At 39.9% G+C, this 23,879-nt stretch overlaps 1 protein-coding gene across 1 annotated transcript in view; it reads left to right on the forward strand.

Annotated features, from left to right (window-relative positions):
• GABBR2 (gamma-aminobutyric acid type B receptor subunit 2) overlaps window positions 1–23,879 on the forward strand; it is a gene marked incomplete at both ends in the record, with an annotated part of 498,060 nt that overhangs the window by 166,822 nt on the left and 307,359 nt on the right. The window contains one exon of the mRNA XM_082479696.1: window positions 23,305–23,475. Coding sequence (XP_082335822.1) covers window positions 23,305–23,475 — 171 coding nt within the window. The remainder of the gene's footprint in view (window positions 1–23,304; window positions 23,476–23,879) is intronic.

Consider the following 23,879-nt stretch of genomic DNA (forward strand, 5'->3'; position numbering starts at 1 on the left):
CCACCAGCGTGATGTGTACACAAGAGGTAATTCAGTTTTGTGATGGCAAGGGGTTCTTGATAGGAACAGGGAACAACTGGTACCATAGTAGAAGACGTTGGTAATACCTCATTAAATCATTAGAATGTTCTGCAAAAATCTGGCCAAATTGTTCATGGGATTTAAATTGGGACAGCCCAAAAGAGGTGAATAATACAATGAAGATGTATCTTGGGGGAAGAGGTTAAAAATGTCATGATGATCACATGAAATGATGATAAATGATGATGAGAGTGTACCTGAATATTTTCCAATTAGCTTTGAGGTTAGTTATCAAGGAGGAAGAAGAATTCGTTTGGTTAAAAAAGCAAATGCATGTACAGTGGTTACAAAGTATTTAGACTAGAAGGGTTTTTTTAAATGTTCTTAAACATCCAAAGAGTGAAGCTCTGGGACAGCCTACATCAAATGGGGGGAGGAGGGGGGGGGGGGCAGAGAAATAGGGACTATTTAATAGCTGCGTGTAGACTGTGTTACTGTGTTTTTATAGGGAAAGTGTGAGAAACTGTAGAGAGGTTGTGGTGAAACAGGTTTAGGACGAGTCATTGAATGTCTGACTGGTTGGTAAACCCAGGAGGGGTTAAAAGCGGTTTTGAACTCTGCTGGTTGTGGTGATCTGGACAGTTATTATATGAATATAATCATATTACTTAAGGTTTTCTGCTAGGTGCCCTCAAGGACCGGGAAGGATTTCAACCTCTAAGATAATAAATTGGTTTTGGTTTATTTTTCTTTTTTTTAAAAAAACTTTCAACTTTTAAGCATTGGAGACTGGCTACAGACAGAAGCAGAGGGTAGGGCAAGGCATGCTGATACTCCCATTCATAGACAGTTCTTTCACTTGGTGTGTCCTGCATATGAGTTCAGGTGGCTGCTTTGGTTGGGATCAGGATCGCCATGTCTGCCACCTCAAGCTAGCAGTGGCTCCCTCCCCTTCCTCTCCTCTGATGTGCAAGACATAGCCCAGTCCTTCAGGTTGTTATGGTCTGGGATAAAAGGCTCCTCTCCACAGAGGAGCAGAGGGACAATGGCAGGTGGAGGAACAGAATCACAGAATGGTCAGGGTTGGAAGGGACCTCTGGAAATCATCTAGTCCAACCCCCCCCTGCCAGAGCAGGGTCACCTACAGCAGGTTGCACAGGATGGTGTCCAGGTGGGTTTTGAATGTCTCCAGTGTGGGAGACCACCTCTCTGGGCAGCCTGTTCCAGTGCTCTGCCACCTTCAAAGTAAAGAAGTTCCTCCTCATGTTTAGATGGAAATTCCCATGTTCAAGTTTGTGCCCGTTACCTCTTGTCCTATCACTGGGCACCACTGAAAAAAGACTTTTTCCATCCCCCTGGCACCCTCCCTTTAAGTATTTGTAAGTATTGATAAGAAGTCCAGAAGCTTATCAGACAAACAGAGCACCCTGACCCAGCTACTCACAGATCCATCACAGGAGGGTGATGGGCCCTGTTGTCCAGGTGTGAGGCCCATCAAGATCAGTCGGTGGGAGAGGGTCTTGGGACCACCTTTGAAGAGAGGGAGGTTACTGCCTATAGAGCGTGGGAGCCATTATAGGATGCAGGGGAAGAGTGTCTTGGGATTGTGCAGGACTTATTATGGGATGTTTAGAGGAAGAATCACAAGCAGGGAAAAAGAGAGAGGGATCAAGGTGAACTGGGGAGGAACAAGCATGGAAAAATAGAGGGGAAAGGGGTTAAAAGAGACCAGTTGTGAGTAAATAGGTTGCTGGTCAGTGCGCTTGTCTGACCATGCCCTGTGCCTGACCAGGACCATTTGTCCTGTCTTACCATTAAACTCCATTTTTAACTATTTTTCTGGCTGAGGGCTCTCTATTCTGTGCGTATGTGTGCATAAGGAGACCTAAGTGCCAGCAGCTGGAGTGGGGACCATGACTCACGGGGCCCATGCATCTGCAGTGCCAGACACCAGAGCAAGCGTGGTTATTACGTATGTAGTGTGTGATCACTAGCAAACCCCAAGCTGAACTAGCCTGAGCACACGGTAAGCAGTCAAAAGTCTGGGCTGGATAGCGGAAAGACCAAAGGATCTGCGAGCGGGCTGCTGAAGGGACTGGGAAGCCAAAACCAGCAGTGGGAGAAACCGTGGGGCCTGGGGGCAGCCTCGTCTCTGTCAGGCTACTGGATTCAGCAACTCTAATAAAGGTCATTAGGAGTTTCACAGAAAAAAAATCCCTTCTTCTGTGTAGGTCAAGGACACCGGCAGTGTTTCTCGTCTTTCTGTGCTCTCGTTTAGTGGCACGTCATTGCTGTCTCAGTATGGACTTTACTACAAGTTTTCAGTTTAATAAAGTGTGTAGGGAATATTTTCTGGGTTTGGGTTACTGGAGCACATATTCTCTTGATTCTTCTTACTGCATGGTATCCTGCAATTGCTGAAAAGAAATGTAATGATGGACGTCTAGTTTTATATTGCAGTAGACAGATTATACTGACTGTATGCCACCAACTGAAAATGGTTGCTTTTTAAGTCAGCAGTTGTTACTTGGAGCTTATGGATTGATCTTGAGCATAAACTCTGGAAAGAAGCACAAAAGAAATGGTTGACCTCTCCTCCTTTTGGTACTTGTAACAACAATATGTTCTTAGACTCAGCTGCTGTATTGACACATACCAGCAGTAGATGACACAGTACAGATAACTGGGGTACAGATAACACTCCTGTTCGTACACAACAGCATGGCCTTTTCCCTGCAGAATGCCGTTGTCGATTCACATTCAACCTTGTGAATTATTATACGCTCAGATCTTTTTTTCCCTGTACAAGACTAACAAGTTGGTTTTTGGCCTTTTTTTTTTTTTTTTTTTTTAAATTTATTTTGGTGGGTTTCATTGTTCCTAAACGTGTAAAGGTTTTTCACTTCTTAATGAATTTCATCTTATTTTTCTAGAGCGTTTCTCTCATTTGTCATTGTTCTGAATTCTACAATAGCATTTCTGTATCTTGGATCCCCTCTGAACTGTTATCTGCAAGTGTTGTAGCTTACATGCTGTTGCATCATTTGGTCCCTTAAGATAGCAGAACTGCAATACACTGTATGAAACTGGAGTAGACCATACGACATCCTATGAAATTTTTGTAACAAATTTTCTTTTGTAGTTTTCTAGCTAGTTATGTACCAACTGAATAGAAGTTCGCACTGCTTAGAGTAGCTGTTAGCCTGCTTAGAAAATATGACATGATAGTGTCAAAAGCCTTGTTGAAAACCAGGTGTGTGGCTTCCCTTTTTTCTCCTTCAGGTACAAAGTTTCTTCTCTATCAAAAAAGATGATCTGACTGGTTTAGTATGACTTGCCCTTTATGTTTATGAAGGAGTTAGCAGTGAAAAAGAAAGAAAATTGGAAAGAGAGTCAGTTATGCAGTCGAATTGTGTGCTTCAACATCTGTCCAAAATGTTAAAAATCATAATTAACTTTAGACTTTTTTTCATACGATTCCTTAATGCATCTCAAAGGATTAATGTTAATATCGCATATTTAGAGGTATAGTAAATAAAATGCAAACCAAGCTGAACCAAAGAATTCTAGAAGAAAATGTTTAAATGTTTTCCAAATGAAATGAGGAAATTAAAGGTAATACACTTTTTCTATTACGAAGAATTGAAACTAATAATTTCACAGGTATTGTTTAATTTTGAGAGGTTTGTCTTCTGCCAATCAAAAAAAAAAAATCTCCTGTGGAATTTGCAGATATGGTGAAACTTAAGGTAGAATTTGGCAGGTTTTTCCCTGCTCTGTAGTAGAATAATGTTAAAATACACTTCTGTGTTACAGGATTCAGGGGTTGCATTACAATACAGATTTCATATTATGTTGATTTTCAGAATAATTTCACTCTAATTTCCTTTAACATCTCTTTATTAAGACATGATGGAGGAAATCCACAGCTAGTTTATAAGTCATCGAGCATTTTCTGTTTTATTTTTAATTCAGATTTAAAAAAAAAAAACGACCTACAGACACCTTCACAGATAATGACAGTGATGTCTGAATTAAAACGTTCTGCTCAGACTCTCGGCTGCGTTAAACACTTTTTTTTTGGTATTCAGAAGCAGAGCCTCTTTCTGTGTTCTCAGCATCCTGTGTTCTCGGCGGTGTAGCTTTCAATATTTTCACGTTGCTCGAAATCTGTGTGACTTTATTAGCGCAGTGCTGAGCCTGAGCTAATACACCCTGCTGAGGGACTTAGCTGCGGCGCAGAGCTCTGGCAGAATATCTCCTGATATTGTAAGAATTACTTGTTAAACTCTATACATGTTGTTGACATAGCAGCAGTGTTTCGAAGCACTGACTAATGCTTCCACAGCTGTAGGTAGTATCAGGCACTTGGTTATTATCAGGAAAGTTGCCAACACATTAGCAATGTTTATATGCACAGTTACTATAGCCAAAGGTACTCTTTGTTGTGAGGCACCGCTGTTAGAAATGTTCTTAAAATGTCTTAAATCTCCCATTACTGTAGCCCCAGCTGACTGTGGAAGCTAATAGCGTTGGCAAAAAGCTCCTTGGAAATTATAAGCAACACCCATATGCCAGCGTTTGTTGCTAAGTGAAATAAATTGTTACTAGCACCGCCAAGTTGCTGGAACTGCTTGTAACAGCTGTGAACCCCAAAGTAGGTGAATAATGTCAGTTGGAAGCGTTGCCGGCTGCCTGACGGAGCTTGTAGCACCCAGGAACCCTGGACCGCAGGACTCCCGACGGCTGCAAGCCTTGCTGACTTCCGAGCGGTACATGGAACAGCCGCAAACCCTGACGTACGGGATTCACAGCATCTTCTCTTTCGTCCGCCTTTGCTTGGCTCTGGTGAAATCCGGTTGCCAAGATAAAACCTGAGGAATTTCAGAATGGCCCTGTAGTTATTTTTTGCTGGTAAATCAGCTGATAAGCTCCCTTATGTGAAAATATTAAATTTGGATTTTGTAATTTACAGCTGTCCTTGCATTTTCAAGAGAGAAGGGGGCTGAATTCTCAGTATGGCCGTACTCTCTGTTTATTGCCAGGGGAAGGGGACAGGCTTTTATGGAACCACTTACAAAATTCTTATCTTGGGAGCAGTTCCGTGCTGTTTCCTATCTGGGTATAATTGAAAGCATCCTGAGGATTAGAAATTTAGCTTCCAACTAAGAATTGCCAAAGTTGCAGCATTGTGCCAGTAGCTTCCACCCTCTGCTTGTTGTCTGTTTGGAGACCTGCAGTGCATGTAGGAAGACTTAGTAATAAAATATAAAACTTTAAAGATGTCAGTCTGTATGCGTATAAAAGGTCAGTGCATAGGCCAGTTGTCCTACAGTATTTAATATGCCGTGTTCCCATACAGGAGTTAAGTTCTAAAGCATGCAAATAATCATAGCATCATCTCTAGCATTACCAATGGGATACACAAAATTACTGATTAATCTAGGATTGTAACAGGCCGAAACCCCGTATTTGCCCATGAAGATCTACTTTTTTTGTTAGTAGAAAGAATATTTCTGCTGTCTCTGCCAAAATTGTGTTTACTAGTCCTTGGACTGCTAAGCAATTGTACTCAGATCTTGAAATCCTAACCTTCTCATTAAATACAAATATTGTTGAGTATGATAACGAGCACACCGTATTGCTCAGGTAGGCAGTTCTTCTACCTGTTCTGGGATTAAAACAGTGTTGATCATGAGTTCTTGTGAACTCTTACCAACCCAGTAGTTTATTCACTCTCTTTTCTGAGCAAGAACTGTGCAGTATAAAATGAAACGTGCAAGAAACAGGTTCAGAACAAAGTAGAAAAGATGGTTCCTCAAGTAAAGTATGGTTAAGCTGTGGATCTCTCGGCTGTGGATTATTATGCAGGCCAAAAATTACAACTTCAAAAACTACCTGAACTAAGTAAATTCATGGAAGGAAAAAAAAAAAAAAAAGCATGAGGAATATTAAATGCAAAGACATCAGAAAGATCCAAAGAAATCTGTGAGCCACAGAGGTTGGGAGATTCCTTTGGGAATGTCTCTAGCTGTGGCTGAGAGCAGATATCTAGGAAAGAAAAGGCGCAGAGGTGAAGGAAACAGCAATGTATATCTTTGCTTTGACCTGGTGTGGCCATCCCTCTGATAAGTTCTTCAGCTTTTTTGAACCAGAGCGTGGGGCACAGTGGACCCCAGCATAGGTGTTTGCCTTCCTTTGTGAGCAACCTGATTGAATAAATTTGAATGAATAAATGTGAACATTGTGTGGATTTTTCCCATTCATCTCCTCAGTCTGTCAGCTCTCAGGCTTCATGAAGAGGAGTGAAGTGATAACAAATTTATGGATGATTATCTTAGGTGAAATCTAAAGCTACTCTCTTATCTGCAGTTCTTAGATGGATGGCAGTTTCTGAGTGCAGAAGGAATGCGATAAGTGCATTTGTGGGATTTGTGAAATTATGTATCGGAATTATGTGACCCAAATAACACTGTTTTTTCAATGACAGCCATGTAAATAATAAGGCAGTAAGCTGGCCGCCTGAGCCTGGAATACTGCACAGCAACTGCCTATACAGAAGCCATACAAAGGACTGAGGTTGAACATTTAGTTCGGATTTAGTGAAGATATTTTCTGTATAACTGGATGAATAATAGGGCTAGGGGGCATCATTCATACAGAATAATGTGTTTGCTCTACTATCAATTTGTTGGCAAAGAGGAAAAAAGAGGGATATGCCATACATATTATTCTGCTTTAGAGCTTTAACTCGCAACTGCACCTTAGTGGTTTTTAAAAGTCATCTTTATATCTGTTTTATTTCATTAGTTTTATTTTTCTGTTCTAATTTATTTTTGTCAAAAATATTTTCAGAAGATTACAAGCATGGAATTCAAGTACGCATGTAGTCTTTTAAAAATATATTCTTTAGTATTTAGACTTTTGGGGGTTGACACTGGGATCAGTACTGCTTACCATCTTCATTAATGACTTGGATGATGGTGCAGGGGACACCCCCAGCAGATTTGCAGGTGTGACAAAAATAGGAGGATTGATTGATGCGCCAGATGGTTGTGCTGCCATTCAGTGGCATGTTGGCAGGCTGGAGATCTTGGCCAGCAGGAATCTCCTGAAGCAGAGCAAAGGGAAATGCCATGTCCTGCCCTCGGGGAGGAGGAAACCCCAGGCACCCACCTGTAAAGGCTGGGTGGGGTGTTTGGCTGAAAAGCAGCTTTGAAGTAAAGGCCCTGGGGCTCCTGGGTGACACCAAGTGGAACGTAAGCCAGCTATGTGCCCTTGCAGCATAGGCAGCCAGCAGCACTCCTGTTGCACTAGGCAGAGTGCTGCCACAAGGTCAAGGGAGGTGGGCGAGTCTTCTCCTCTGCTCTGCCTTGGCTGGAGCACGTCTGGAGTGGTGTGTCCAGGACTGGGCTCCCCAGAACAAGAGAGACGCGGACTTACTGAAGCAAGTCTGGCAAAGGGCCACTGGAATAATGAAGGGATTGGGGCATCTGTCATATAAGAAGAGCCTGAGAGAGTTAGGGTCATTTAGCCTGGAGAAGGCTCAGGGGAGATCTTATATATGTATAAATCGTAGAATCGTAGAATGGTTTAGGTTGGGAGGGACCTTGAAGATCATTGAGTTCCAACCCCCCTGCCATGGCCAGGGACACCTCCCACTAGACCGGGTTGCTCAAAGCCCCATCCAGCCTGGTCTTGAACACCTCCAGGTACGGGGCCTCAACAACCTCTGTGGGCAACCTGTTCCAGTGCCTTACCACCCTCAGAGTGAAAAATTTCTTCCTAATATCTAATCTAAATCTACCCTCTTCCAGTTTAAAGCCATTCCCCCTCATCCTATCACTACATGCCCTAGTAAAAAGTCCTTCCCCAGCTCTCCTGTAGGCCCCCTTTAGGTACTGGAAGGCCCCAATAAGGTCTCCATGGAGCCTTCTCTTCTCCAGGCTGAACAACCCCAACTCTCTCAGCCTTTCCTCATAGGAGAGGTGCTTCAGCCCTCTGATCATCTTCGCAGCCCTCCTCTGAACCCTCTCCAACAGGTCCATGATGTGTGTGTCTATATCTTAAATTGTATAAAGTCTTTAAGATTATTTTTTTTTTAATACTTCAATTTTATAAGAATGAAGACGATGTTTGGCATTATGAGCAACTTCATTTCCATGAATCAAACATAGGCATAGCTTGCACACTCACAACCGGTTGTAGTTACAAATCCCAGTCGTGCTCAACAGCAGCAGTGTGTGCATGCCACTAGCGCTAGGTTTGGATGGAAGCTACGAGGGACAGAGGTGCCGTGGGGACTGCCTGCCTCGCCTCTGTGCCAGGACATAGGGCAGGCTGCTCTCTGGTATCTGCTCCTTCCCTGACCCAGTGGCCTTTGGCAGCTGTGGGGCAGGAGTTAGGGACAGGGATCACTGCGGGAGGGAAGTGAGGGGCAGATCAGCTGGGGCAGGCACCACTTTCCTCCAGCCCTTTGAGTTGCTGCGATGCTTGTTCTAGCCTCACCTTTCTACCCCAGCTTCTCTGGGAACAGCTTCCGATTCTTGCGTCTGCCAATCAGCTCAAGAGGAGATGAGTTGAGGTTACATCAGGGAGAGAAGGATGGATGTTTTGTGCCTTTGTATTGTGGGTCTCAAGAAAGAGGCAAATGTCATGTATTGCATGAGAAAGGGGAGAGGTACGGAGACACATGGGGGAGCATGTCTATTCCCAACCGCACCCCCGCCAAAATTGCAGTGGCTTTTCACTCTTTGAAAGCTGTTGTGAAACAGTGCTGTACCTTCCTGAAACAGGCACCCAGAAATACCTGGAAGCTGTAATATTCCTTTTGGAGTCATTGCCCTCCCCTGCTGCCTCCAAACCAGCTCCCTTCCAGCCACCACACTGAATTGAGTCCTGCAGGCTCAGAGCTTGAATAATTGCATGGTTTTACTGGCAGTGAGAGAGAGAGGCTGTCAACGTAGGAAAATTATGTATATTGATCTTTATGTGTAGCTTATGAGTTCTCAATAGCATCAATAAGTAATAGCATCAAAATTTCTGAATTATTACATACTCTATGTGAATACAGAAAAAAGCCTTTCCATCAGTAATGGCGCCATTATTTGATCGATAACTTGAAAGTAGACATCACTTTAACACAAAAGGACTTGAAACAACTACGATTTGAATGACATCCTGACACCATCAACATATTTTACAGCCAGCATAGAGGAGTATAATACTTCTATATATTTTTCTTTCTTTCTGGATCTGCTTATTCAAAACATTTCCAGACCATGTGTTTTTGAGGTTTTACTCAGTTTTGCTTTTTTGGATGTGGCTCCTACTAACTCCAGGGAAAATTCATGTCTGTGGTGCACCATTTTGTGCAAAGAACAGTGAGAAAACCTTCTACCCATCTGCCTCTCTTCTGTCTTTAGCTGGCTGTTATAGGGGTCTAATGGCGCCTAACTCTCCAAATCAAAAATGGATTGGGTTTGGCTGTAGTATCTGTCCAGTATCCTCTTTCCTTCCATTTTGCCACACTGCTTCGGCAAAGCCATGCAGCTTAATGTAGGAAGGGGTGGGTTAAAATTGTAGTCCCCTGTCTTTGATTTAGGCTTAGCAGCAAACTTTGGTTGGGTTTGTATGTACCGCAGGCCTGCCTGCAGCCTTAGGTGTGAATATACATAGAAAGGCTTCAAAGGAGCAGATGCAAGTATCTGGGCAATGTTTTGTTTGGCTATTGCTTGAGGTTTAAGGTAAATGAGCTTGCTGGTCATGGAGGGATATTATATGGGGATGACATATAACTTGTGCAATGACACTACAAAATAAATCACTAGATAAATGGCAAGTTTTATTCAATACAGTAAACAGCTGCTGTGTAAGTTGCTTTGGGCTGTTTATGTTGAAGTGGAAGTATTATGCTATGATGAAAGATGTGGTAAGGACGGAGTTAAGACTGTTTTGAGACACGTGACCTGAATCTCCAAGTATTTTTAAGATTGAGAGAAATTACAGGGAAAATTCAGTTACCTTAAACCTTAGCACTATGGTAAGAATTTTTCCAGACAGTGAGGAATGGATCCACCTGAACGTTTTGTGACACCTGTATGACACCTTTTAGTATGATTTTTGAAGAATTAAGGCACCATCAGTTTTACTCACCGTTTAGTTTAAACTTTTAAAGACATCAAATACCTAAAAATCCTCAGGGGTTAAGAGGCCACAGTGTCTTCTAGATGCCTCGCTGCTTCTTCACATGCTTAACTATCTATATAGATCTGATAATTTGTATGGGATTCTTTTGACCAAGTGCAGCGTAGGTGGCTGCATCTGATACAGTCACTGTAGTCTCCCATTAGTGCCTACAGCAGTGAGAAGCAGATGCTTCTCGGGAGTGATTCATCTCACCTTAAGGTTTATCCCAGGCAAGTCAATACAAGTTATGATGTGCCAATATAAATCACATCAAACTTGAAGCTTTACACTGCTGTAAATATACTGGGAGGTAAAATTTCTCACATAGACTTAATGAAAGTCTTAGAAAGCATATGGTATCCTCTACTTACTCTTCTCTGAGGTCCAAGTGACCAAGGTTTTTCAGTGACTGTAGACCTCTAAAGTTCCTTCATTGAACATGTGGTCATGTAATTGTGGAGCTGTTTAGATGCCTGTGTTTGCATGTATCAGCCCAAGTACCCACAAAGACAGGCCTTCAGCAGGTTATAAATAAGGCCAAGATTCTTCCGGTTCGCTGCATCTGGATCCTCGGTGTCTGTCCGTGTTTTGTTTTGGTCTGTCACCTTTTTTTTTTTTTTTCTTCCTGCAGTGTGTCTTTCAGTGCTCTGAACAGCACCTCTTCTCTTGTCTCTTGTCATTTGTCTGTCTGTCTCATGGTCTCTTTTCTAGTTCTTGCACTGTTGCTTATTTCCAGCCAGGGGTTTCCTCCCTGTTTTTTATCTTCAGAGCCTTGTTTTGGAATGGGTCATGACATCGTATTCAAGCTGGCCATCTTCTGGTCACTCCTTATTGGTACTCTGGGAGGTGCTTTTCTGTTCCAAGTGATCTGAATCTCTCTACGAGGGGAAAACCAGCACCCCAGGAAGCTCGAAAATAAATAAACTATTACTGTGGTAGAAATGGAAGCTGGCAATTCCAGTAACTTAGTAAGCTGAATGAATCTTACAATCAAATTAAGAAAAGGACAAAAAAAAAAGAAAAAAGGCAAATAATGCCCTATTAATTTCTAGGAATTTCTGTGAACTTGCTGCAAAGATACCATACGTACATTAGGAAAAGTACCTTTGTGTTTACTGCTGCTTAAACAGAGTGACTTGTGGTTTACCTTCTCTTTTGTTACTGCATAAGCGATCAAATATAAGTGATCAAAGACATAATTCTCTTTAGTAGATAGGTGTAAGGTTAAAAAAAAACAATAAACAAAACACCCAAACTCATTTGCTGTTCATGTAACACATTTAACTATTTAACCTCAGAGAATTTCTGAATAACCTGCTTGTAAAAATGGCAGTGAATATAGTTAATCTTATTTTGGTTTTCAGCCAGATGCATAGTACATTAAAATAGGTTACTAGTGCGTCTCTTGATACTTATTCTTGGTAAAGCAGAAGTATTTTAACTGCGAGAGGTACTTCAAAATTCATAGTGAATGTGAGTTAGCATGCAGTAAAGTGTAATTCCTCAGGAAAAGCCATCCAGGTAACCAAATTAATTTCTGAAATCTTTGGCTGAATATTAATGGTTTATATTTTCTGGAATATTAATGGTTTATATTTTCTGGAATTGCACTGGTCACCTTTTTCAAAGATGCTTTCCATCTGTCCTGCTGTTTGTCCCTTCAAGTGTTTGTCCCGTCATGAGTTTGTTCTGTGTGAGGCAGTAAAAATAGTACATCTGTTCACACTTGGCAGGAATATGTCCAAGAGCGGTGTTTGAAAAAGACCAAAAGAACTCAGCAGTACCCACAATAACAGAAGCCGAAGTCGGTAAACTGTTAAGACCAAGTAGACACAGCCATATGATATAGGGCTTAAAAAAATAAAAATAAAAGGGGGAAAAAAAGACAGCACAAATATGACAACAATTTGGTCAGAAATGTTGTATAAAAATAAATGGCAATTCAAAAAAACATTGGATCACAAATTAGAGGATTGAGAAGAGGCAAGTGACTTTAAAAATTCCAACTTAATCACTGCACATGAGAAATGAGTAATAAATAATGAATTACATGAGATTGAATTAGGAAAGATGATATTTAAACCAGCCTTCCAAAACTAATAGGCACTACCAAACTCAAATGCGTGTACTGAGTTTTCATATATGAGTTCCTTCTTTCAAATCAATATAACTCTTGAAATATTTAAAATTAAACTATATTCGTAAGCACTTTCCTGGCTCTATGACAAAGATCAAGCACAAAGATATTCCTTGCATGTGAAAAATTAAGGCTACATTGGGCTTAGTACTGCATATGGATGTGGAGTGATTTAGTTCAGGTTTTATCTCACCTGGATGGATTTAAGCGATGGAAAATATTGTGAAAAGAGCCGACTGATAAGGACTATATTCAGGAATAGGCAGGACTGTAGTGAACAGTTTTATGGAGTAAGTGACAAAAAAGATAACAAGGTCTAGAGAAAACATTCCTCTTTCAGCCTGGAGGAACGAGGATGATGGCAGCAACTAACGAAAAATGGTTGAGAGATCTTATTGAAGTGTGCGTAATATTAAATGGTGTAGATAATCTTAATGCTTTCTACCCAGCATGCATTCTAAGACCAGGGGCAAGTACTGTACTTAAAATCAAATGCAGACATAAAGAAACACTTATTAAATTAATCGTAACTGCTGAAGTGACCTGCAAGGCAAAGGTATCGAGAGAAACACATTGAGGGTTACTCAGGCAACAATTAGCCGATGTCCTGGAGGCACCGGTCCCACCGGGAGGAAACGCTCGTGCTTTCTTCCACTTCCTCAGTGACATTGGAGAAAAGATTTTTGTTTTGTAACTGTAGTGGGACCAAGACTGTTTGCCTTTTTTTTTTTTTGTAAAAATAGACTATAATGCCTCCTAAGATTTTTTTACAGCCACTCACAGTTATAGATTAGAAACCACAGAATACAGCTCTAAGTTGACAAATAGTTTTGTGATTTAGATTGTCTGAATATATCTGCATGAACATTTCCTAGTTGCATAGATTTCTAAAAGGTTTTGTACATGTAGCTTTCTATCTAGAGCACCTTGTTAAAATCTGCATTGACTGCAGATAAAGAAAACCCCAAAATATGTGATCTTGGTTATTTCATAGAGGAGGATCAACAACATATTTGACATTTTAATGCCAAATATATTATAGTCATAATTGTGATTGGCATTTCTGCTGAAGGTTTTTAGTGGCAATGTAACCCAAGTTGCCCTTGCTGCTGGGCAAGCACTACGTATTTTGCTGACAATGTCTGTTGGCAAAGGAAGTTCCCTGATTTTTTTTATCAGTTTTTATTTCATTGCCTCCCCTCCAGCAAGCCCTTGATTTCTGTAGCATAACCCCTCTTTATCCATTATTAGAGAAGGTGCAGTTCCAAGCAACTGATGTCGACTACTCTCTAACCACTTCTGGTGGGGTGTGCCTGCAGCATGCAGCGCTGAGATATCAGAAAAGTTACAGAGCTGAAGGAAAAGGCAAATTAACCCCGGGCAGAGTGCAGAATTAGGGCTGGCGTATTGCTCCCAGGACCTGATAAGGCATCTCTGAGCTGTGCTGCTCCATAGAAACAGCTTCTTTGCGTGTCACTGCGTTGCATAGCGAGGATTTCACTTGTTTTGGCTTGAAAAATGTGGGATTTCTTGCTTAGGTTTGAAACCAGAGAATTAAAAAATAAACAGACCGCAAATTCAGGACTTAGGGCTGTGCAAAAGGTGTTTTTGTAAGGATTTTGGTAAATTGTGGGTTAACATGGTGTGCTTTATTTCTTCAGATGCTATAGCCAGTAAAAGAAATAAAAGATGGAGAGGACAAAATTGGGACTGTATTAGGGTGTCCACTCCACAGAACAACTGGGGAATTCTCATCTTAAATCTCCCCAATGGTCCTTCTCCCCATTCCCAATAGAGCGCAGGGTTCATTTGCTCACAAGAACAAGACGCACCCATATTGCACAATTAAGGTATCTTTGTATTGGGAAAGTTTTTCCCTCCTTTTCATCATTTAGAGAGGGGAAAAATAATAAAACAGATATTTAAAATCCAAATGTAGACAGAACAGCTGTAGTTTTAACATGTGCTAGCTGGATGAAGTCTAACAAACAAACAATACTAATAGAATGATAATAGTTTTGGGCAGCCAGCCAGGAACACGCTGTTGTGAATAGGTCTGGAAATATTTTTTTTTTTTTTTAATGGATTATGGCAATATAGCCTGTTTTATCAAAGGTGAAATATTTTATAAAGTTGTTGCTTTTCACTAAATTTTGAGGATAAGCTGTTGTAGACAAGAGACAAGCAAGCTGGGTAGCGAGAGTAGGAGTGCAGGAGACTCTGCTTGATTTGGGATAAACAATAATGCTGTGACTGAAGCAGAGAAGGGATTTGAAGATGAATTCTGGTATAATCCAGGCCAGTAGCCAAATGCAAAGCAACTGAGTGTGACAGGCAAAGATATACAAGCCTTTTTTGCAATGCAGTTCCATTTATGAAAATGCTCAAAAGATTTTGTCTTTTATTCTGTTTGGAAATGAAAACAGATTTTGCAGCAACTTCTGTAGATCTGTCATTTAATGTCAATGCTGTGGTAAAACTCTAGCAGTAAGCAGAACACCTGTATTAAGTGTAAATGATTTGTGCCTAGTATAGATCTCAAAATATTTTCTGGAGAGTAGAAAAAGCAATTAATGATTGCCAGATTTCTTTACTTTTTTTTTTTTTTTTGAGATCTGCTTCAAAATGCGATAGACCTACCTTTACAAATGAATGGTCAGAAGAGATATGCAATAAAAGGGGATAGTAGTTATTTTCCATTCATAGTGAAAGAATCAAGTTAACCCTAATGCTCAATTTTTACTTTTGGAGGGGGTAATCCGTTTGAGGTGATTCTGCCGCATGTTCAGCTGGCTGCTTACTGGAACTATAAATTGCAAAGTCTCTATCAAATTTACTGGTTGCACTCTTAACCATTGAATTGAAGGACACTGTCAATAACTCCATGATATACCTCCTTGGCGTGCCTCACAAGTAAGGGAAACCTATTAGGTTTGTTAGGCAGTATTTATTAGAACTTACAGCGAATCCCGTTACTTGGACTTGCATTTGGTCTGTAAGTTGGTTCTGCTCTGAACACTGGTAATTCTTCTTTTTTCTGTTCACCTGAATTGTTCTAGGAATTCCTTTAACTTAGCTTTTTTCTACAAAGTCGTTAAACATAGGCTGGCTGGTGTGAACAGGTGGATGGCAGTTTTAATCTCTCAGCCCAAGAGGCAGGTGAAGCAGTAACGCTAATGTGTAGATTGTTTTCTTCATTTTTTTTTTTTTTTTTAGCAGATCTGCTACAATTTTCAGCTAGTGTTTATCCTCTCCATCACTTGAAGACAAAAAATGCCCCTCAGCTGAGGATCAGTTCAATCACTGTTCTTCAACGTGAGCCACAGACGTTATGGGAGAAGAAAATTTTAACGCCAAAAGACCAAACTTTATTATCTGGTCTGACTTCTTACCTTCAGACGTCTGCAGTTTCTCCTGAGTTGTGTTGGGAGTAGGTCAGGCTACCCAAGCGGGAAGCAAACGGGACTCAATGCTCCTCGCGCATTAGCCTGTAGGCCCACATCTTTCAGCCGAAGTACTTCTCATATGGATTTTATTTTATCTAAACCAGTTTCTATCCTCAAAAATATTGATTTATTCAGTAGCCAGAATTGCTTCCTGAAATGTCTCCAGAGCAGCGTGCAGCTGAATATCAATCTTATTGTGATTGGATTAATTCACTGAAATGCCATCAGCGTGAAGGCGGGTGCCTTCCAACCTTGAGACCAGCTGGAAGTGCTTTTTCTGGAAACTCCCAGGTGCCAAAAGGCAGTCAGTGGAAGCAATTTCAGACACAGAATTAATGAAGGTAATGGCAGATGATATTGGGCAGGAGTATTTGGCAAAACATCTGATTTTAAAAGGAACACTAGCTCTAATCAGATGGGTAATGTGTTATGGATGATGAAAGGGATGTTCGTCCATGAGATCCATTCTTGTCCAGTGTGTTTAATACAATGTGTATTTTTATGTTCCCATTTGGATGAGGCATCCTGCCCATTTACCAGCTAGTGAGCCATCATAGATATTATCCCAGGCTTTTATTTTGCCCTTGCAACTGTCATAATGAAAGCCCATACAGAACATTGTTTTAATGTTCGTTAGTTTTATTTGTTATAACACTGAAGTTTGTCCAATCCCATAAAATCTTCTCAGAGTAAGTATGATGGAGTCTCCAGAGCTTTCATTCAAGTGAATATTCAAGAGTATTTATAGCAGGTAAAGACGTAGCTGATTTACCATTGCTGGAAAAGCATAATTTCTTGGTAATATTTTCTTCTTCAATCCCCCTTCTTTCTTCTTTCAAATTATGTTAGTGCGTCACCTATGCTGTTTGGGGATCAGAATTAGAGTACAGCTAGTAGGGAGGATTCCCACTTTGATTCCTAGGTCCAGTTCAGAACCAGATCCTTTACTGTCTGTACGTAGACACTCTTATCACCAGCAGCTGTGCAGGCAAATTGTCAAGAAACATTATCTTTGTTTCTTGATCTTTATTACTGTGTGTTGCTTTCACCTGCTTTGAAGATCTATGCAACGTTTCTGTCAATGAAATTGCTGCGCTTAGCTTCTTATGTTGAAATCTTTTCCAAATATATAGGTGTTTGCGATCATCTTTGCAATGTTATTTCCACATATCTTTTCTCTAAATCATCCATCAAAATTAATTAGATGATATACTTTGTGTATTGGGGTTGGAAGGAGCAGTCTAATATATGACTTTTTTACTTTACATGCTATCATGTATTGCTTAAGGTTCTCTTTACTATTCTTCTTGATTATGTATCACTATTTTCTTTTTCCAAGTACAGTTATTATATTAAAATTTAATCATAACTTCACTAGTGGTAATACCAAGTTCAGTGGTAGTTTGTTGGTACATCACATACAAGAAAACATGGAAAGTTTTCCTGTATAGTAAGTTTACTGTTAATCTTTAAATAGTGAATTGACGTTTAACCTAGATCTTTATATTTTGTGTCTTTTAATATTTATTAAAAACCAGCAATTACCATTCAATTAAAAACGCAATTTACTCGTTACACTTCAATCTATTCTCTGTCTTTGGGTTAAGAGTGTATTGTTTCACTCGCTACGTGACATGATCTAATGCTGCCTCAGGAGTTGCAGCAGGCAAATCCTTTAGCTCTTCATTATTCATTAGTTTCCATTCTGGTCCTTCTAGCTCCTGGGACCATCAAGTCATCCCGTGCCCACACTCAAGTATCATTATTGTTGGCAGAGGCTTGTCGAAGCTTTAGAGCTCCTGGCAAGGCACACAAAGGAATGGTGTGTGGTATCACGAGTACACATTGCTGCAAATTATCATCTTCCTGAGTTTCATCCTTGTTATTTCCCTATGACAAGATTCTGTGTGTGCAGTCCTGTACCATCGTAACAGTATTTTCTATGGAGCTTTCTGACGTTCGGCCTTCTTTTTGGAAATAATTATTTGCCTTTATCCTTTTTCTCAGAAAATATTGCCTCCTTTCTAAGCCTACATGACATGCAATCTTTAGTTATGGTGGTAACAAATGGTATCACCGATCGATTGAATCAGCACTTGAGACCCTGATTAGCAAAGTTGATTTATCAGCATAACTTACCTTTCTAGAAAAGGTACAGGAAATACGGGTGATATCTGCCATACATAAAAAACTCTCCATCAAGACTGCTTTTGCAGCAACAGGGGCAGATTTAAATTTTTAGGGATTACTAAGAAAATACTTGTACAAGCCACAGTGCACAAGCCTAGGAAAATTAAGCTAATCTCTCTGGTGCTCAATAAGCTAATTTTTTCCCCATTTGCGAACATGAATCAGTTGTTTTAGCAGATGACATTTTATTAAAGGGGAATTACCCTATTACCTAAAAGTGCCTTCCCCTCCCTTCCAATGTATAATACTCCATGGACACAGTGTGTAGGTTTGTTTCACAACCTTCTCCTTTGCAGAGGCAAGTGCTGAGAGTGATTCCTCGTTCTCAATTTGGGATTGACAAATCCGGATGCTCTGGCACCTCCTGCCAGATGTCCGCGGCCTCCTTCGAGCTGCTGGGGAGTTTGTGGTGGGAGATGCTTCCCATCCTCCATCTGCTCCGCTCCACAGACCACTCTTTGCCTTACGAGGGGAGTGGGGTTTCCTGCCCTACTGGCTTTATGCACCTACAATAACTTTGCTGAGGGTTTCTGTTAGTGATGGACTTCTGCTAATACGGTCCTCTTAAATACACGTGACACTGAAACAGACCCGTTGCGTTAGATTAGGGTGACTGTTTACCCCAGGGATAGTTCTGTGCTTTTATTTTTCCCAGACTTCTGTACATTATTACAGTGACAAAATTTAAACATAAATGCTCCCTAGAGATAATAGAACACGCAAACACCAGAAGACCGCTTGCGTTTTCTGGCGGTTTCCGTTCCCTCTGGAGTTCTTGGCACTGCAGGGTAGCTTCAGCCGTCCAGCTTCCAACCTCTGGGCTTCTATATGGGACATATACACTCTCTATATAGCGTTGTTTCCTTTTCTAATTTTGTTTCAGCTCTCCAATATCCATCCTCTCTTACATAACTGCTAGTCTTTCCCATTTATTTTATTAGTGTTTCATCTCATTTTCTTAAATGAGTGCTAGAGCTTATCATCTTACCATTTCTGCTTCTGTACTGATTTTTTTAAGGGAACACACTGTTACATCCCTAAACCAGGAACATGCTTGCTTTAACTTGAAAACAGTTTAGATTGATGTACTTGGTTTAATCTACCACGCCTCATTTCAGCTTCATGTAGGGCTGGCTTCTACTCCCCTTGTGCAGAATAGGTCCTTTCTTCACTTTGTTTTAACATTTATTTTTTTGTCAACTCGCTCTATCTATTGTTGATCACAATCCTTCCATGAAACCGTATGGATTATCAGCAAGATTAATGTTTTCCTGTTTCAAAAAGTATGATCTTTCTGGATAAAATTTAATTTATTAAAACATATGCCTGACCCCAACGCCTCCTTAGTAAAAGTCTTCTATATATTTTTCATTTTTTCAGCAAGGTCCACCACTTTAAATTCCTTAGCCTGGCCATCTGTCATATTAGGCTGAAGCATTTCTCATAATAGTTGTATAACATTGTCTTTTCTCCTGTCTTCTCCATTATCAAATTCTACTTTCACTCTCAGTGTGAAGCCCAAGACATTTCCTTGACTTCTGTGGAATAACGTCTGCTTGGGTTTTTTTAAATCTGAAAGTAAAATTTGTCTCACTGGCTTTTCGATTTTGGATAATAACCAAGTTTGGTTTTTTGGTTTTTTTTTTTTTTTTTTTTTCTTCTTCCCCAAATATTAGAACGTCCTACATCATTTTATGGCCTCAAAACTCTCTACTGTAAGACACACTTTTACACACATAGTGCTGTCAGGTCCTTTCTCCCTCATCTTTACTGTGTTGTTGTTTTCCTATTTCACGCCGGTTCCTGAATTATTTTGCTTTGGACCCATTCCAGAACTGCTATTCGTTGCTTCCTTTCTGTTTACCGGGTAAGATAAAGCCGTTAGCTGTGTTTCTGCTCTGCTTCCCCATTGCTAACACTGCAGCCCAACCGCTCAGCTCACTCTCGAGCCCACCCTGTATTTATCCCTCAAACAGAAGGATCTGCACGACTACAGATCTGAGCCTGGGCGTACTGCAAAATGTCAGGATGACCTACAGGGTTGCAATTACATCGGCCGTGGCTCAACCTCACTGACTGATTTCTGGTCGGGATCTGATTTCCAGGTACTCAGATCACAGGGCTCTGAGGAAGTCGGTGGAAGTTTTGGCACTGACTTCGGTGGGGTTGGGACTGCGCCTGAAATACTGCCTCGCGGTCACCCTACGTGGACCTCTCTAGTTAGCGGTGCTTTTGCTCCCACGTGGTCTGTGGGGTATATTGCAGGCAAAACACCACCACAAGCTAAACGTATAAGTAAATCAACTTCAGGTGACATACTTGAAAGTCCTTTTGCACTGATTCCTTTCATACTGACCCCCAATTTGAATGATTTCTGGGGTATTAACGTTTTTCCTTAATGTGTGCAGACAAAAAGCATTCTGATGAAACTCTGCTAACTATAATCCTTCGATATAGTGATTGCGCAAGCAATAGGAATAATTTAAAAAGAAACAGTGAATTTTAGCTGTTAAATCAAGTCTTTTGTTTTAGAATTTGAGCAGACTTAATTGTGATATTAAGGCGGCAGAACTTTTACTAAATTATGACGTTATGAAGAAATAAACATTTGTTTTTCAGTATCTTGGTCTATTTGGTTCTCATTTTGTACAACAGTTAATATTCTTACTTGAATGGTAAATGTTATCTTCTTTACCATTTAAAAGGTTTAAATTCTGTTTCATCTGTGAAATCTCCATCTGAGTCATAGCTTATATATGTTTCTCTACATACACTCATTTTAAGAGCAAAAGCCGTTGCTTACAGATTGTATCAAATTGTAAGCAGGTATTCTAAAGAAAGATTTCTCAGGGATGGCCTGAGAAATAGGTTCAGTTTTTCTGACAGTATTCAAACTGATATAAGTATTATATATATATATATAAATGATTTTTTTTCCTATAGATCTACATACACATACACACAGAGTCTGTTTGCATATGCAAACAAACACTACACACACATTTATGAGATATCACCTGGTATACTTACTCTGTGTCCTCCATTTTATAGCAATTTGAAAAATCTTTTTTCCTATCTTTCTTCCCTCCTTGAAGTTTGGCTTTTGGCCATCACCTTTAGCAGTTATGTAAAGTAATCTTCTGTGAAAGAATTACGTCATACACCCCACAGGCATTTATTGCTGAGTTACAATCCTGCTTATAACTTTTTTATTTCTCACTCTCCCTCTACACAGAAAGGCAGCTATGCAACACCTGTAACAAATTTTTTTAACAATTCACGAATATGTAGGTTCTGAAAATCCAGTAATGTGAAAAATACTACTTTGTACTTTGCAAAGAGTTATATGAGCAGTAGGTTTGCCATTCATCCAGATTTTTGACTAAAAAACTAAAAGTTACAAAAAGAAATTCCTGTAACAAAAAGCAGAATCAGCTTTCTATGGCTTTCAGTCCAGTAGAATGAAGAAACTGAAAAGTTGGCCTTTCAGTAGGTTCAAGTTTCAAATCAGCCATGACTAAACAACCTTAGCCCTAAAATACCGAGGATTTATGTTCAATTAACAGGGGCTGTACCATCTCAGTGAATACATGGGTGGACTGTGTTGTGATCTTATTTGTTTTATCACATGGGTTAAAGATTTTGCTATGAATATTTTGCTGATATTTCTATATAGTTGTGCTATATCACATACTTTTCCAGTAAGCTTACAGTGCGTCAATTTATTTATTAACATGAACTTTTCATTCATCACTTTTTAAAAAATAATGAGGATTTTTTCTTCCTTTTCCCTCTGAAAGTAGAATATTGAGTGCTGGTGATTGTTGGGTTAAATTCATTGCATGTCCCCAAACTCTCATAGGGATGATTTTGTGAAAAGTTAAATATTTTCAATGACTTAACTTTTGCGAGAAAGAAGAAAAAAATAAAAAGACTGACATAGCTATTTCAGGTTATTTGTCCATCTCTCATGAGTGTCTGGTTAAAATGGCAAAGTGATGCAGAATGAGACCAACCATGGTATATATGATGCTTGAAACAAAGGCCTCTGAACATATCCTACGTTCCAAGAATTGTTTGAGCGTGAAATTTTCCCATTTTATGTTTTAATAGAGCCTCTTTTCAAAAAGAAAATGAAGAGAAATATTCTTTTGTAATTCAGGTGTCATTAGTATTACACATAAAGCTGGATTCATCTCATCTCACTTTACATGGCTGAGAAATCTAAGCTATGAGTCTTCTTCATCTTTCTTTTTTTCAATGAAGAGAGGTTTTGCTTCATTGTTTCCCAAGGAAATTTGGGCAATTAGTGTAGTAATTTAGGCACTTTGTTTCAGTCACTAAAATGTCAAAGGATGGATCTGAATTGCCTTGCTTATATCACAGATCTTCACCCTAAAGCGAGCTCGCAGCTACAGAGATGCTCCTCATTACTAAGGCTTTTTGTACTTTTTGATCAGAAAAATTGACCATGCAATCTGTGAACTTGAGTTAGGTGGACCTTGCCAACGTTGTCTGTTGCTACCTTTACTTCACTATTGCTCTTTATTTCTTTTTCTTAAGGATCAATCAAATTACATTCGATCCAAAACCATAATAACTTGAAAAGCAAGTCCTTTGCAGTCATCAGGCTGCAAGCAGTCAGGCTGCTGAAAGGCATTCCTCTTCATGCTGGAGTTCTAAATTCAAATTTTCTCTCTTTTTCAGTCATTGATAGAGGTCCTTATTTCTACTTTTATTGTGCAGTGGATGCATGATGTTCAGCGTTACAAGGTCAGACAGAAAACCTGGCTAGGTCTACCTGGCAGACCTTCATTCTTTTTCCCTTGAAATCAGCTCTTCGCAAACTCACTGCTGATTATTAAATGTTTTGGAGTTTTACGTGAGCCATATAATATCATTTTGGAAAATCAAGGCCACAATATCACAGTACCTCATAGTGTGCTTTTTAAAATAAAATCTAATAAAAGCAGTTGCTATATTAAAAATATTTTACCTTAGACTTGCATGGCAGTAGAAGGTCTTAAAAATCCCGTCTAGCTAATGAGCAGCGAAGAGAGAGAATCTTCTCTTTTTGAATGGTAAGAGTGTAAACTGTCCAGTTATACATGCTTCAAGTTGTTTGGATTTCAGGGGTTTGAATTTATTTAATTGTTAAATGGTGCTGGTAGAACTTCCAAACTGTACAATGATGAAAGTTCTCTGTAGGACCTCAATGTGTGGATTGTGTCTTGTTGCACTGAGAAGAGCAATGTTTTTCTTCTGGCTGCTAGATTCCTTACAGTGACTTTAATTTTTTTGTTGTTTGATTTTTTTTTTCAGCTTTCATTTGCAGCAACGACCCCAGAGTTGGCTGATAAGAAAAAATATCCTTATTTCTTCCGGACGGTGCCATCTGATAATGCAGTGAATCCAGCGATTTTGAAGTTACTCAAATATTATCAGTGGAAGAGAGTAGGAACTCTAACCCAGGATGTACAAAGGTTCTCTGAGGTAAGATTTGCATAATTTCCAGTACACTGAGAGAGCTGCTAATGTCAGACTTCCAAGGAGCAAGTTCCTCCATTAATAACAATTAAGTGAAAAAAATCAGACCCACTATTTCATTCTTGTTTGGCTTTGTCTACCCATGCTTCCCCTTGACTGTTTTTTGCACCCAAGTGCAAAAAAATAACTTGTTGTTGTTCCAAAGGCTCCTTTATACTCTTTGACTTGCCAAAGTGTGTGATTTTGAAGGAGGCTTGTCTCCTAACATTGATTCACTTAAAAGAGAGAATAAATCTAATTTCATTGTCTTCTTTTTGTGCTCTGATTTATTATAAGCATCAGTCTGATCGGTCTGAACACTGAGGGACAAAATCTGTTAAGTCTGTGGCTGAAAGTATTGGAAGAGCTTA

Source organism: Vanellus vanellus (assembly GCF_965231255.1).
Source record: "Vanellus vanellus genome assembly, chromosome: 2".
Taxonomy (NCBI): Eukaryota; Metazoa; Chordata; class Aves; order Charadriiformes; family Charadriidae; genus Vanellus; species Vanellus vanellus.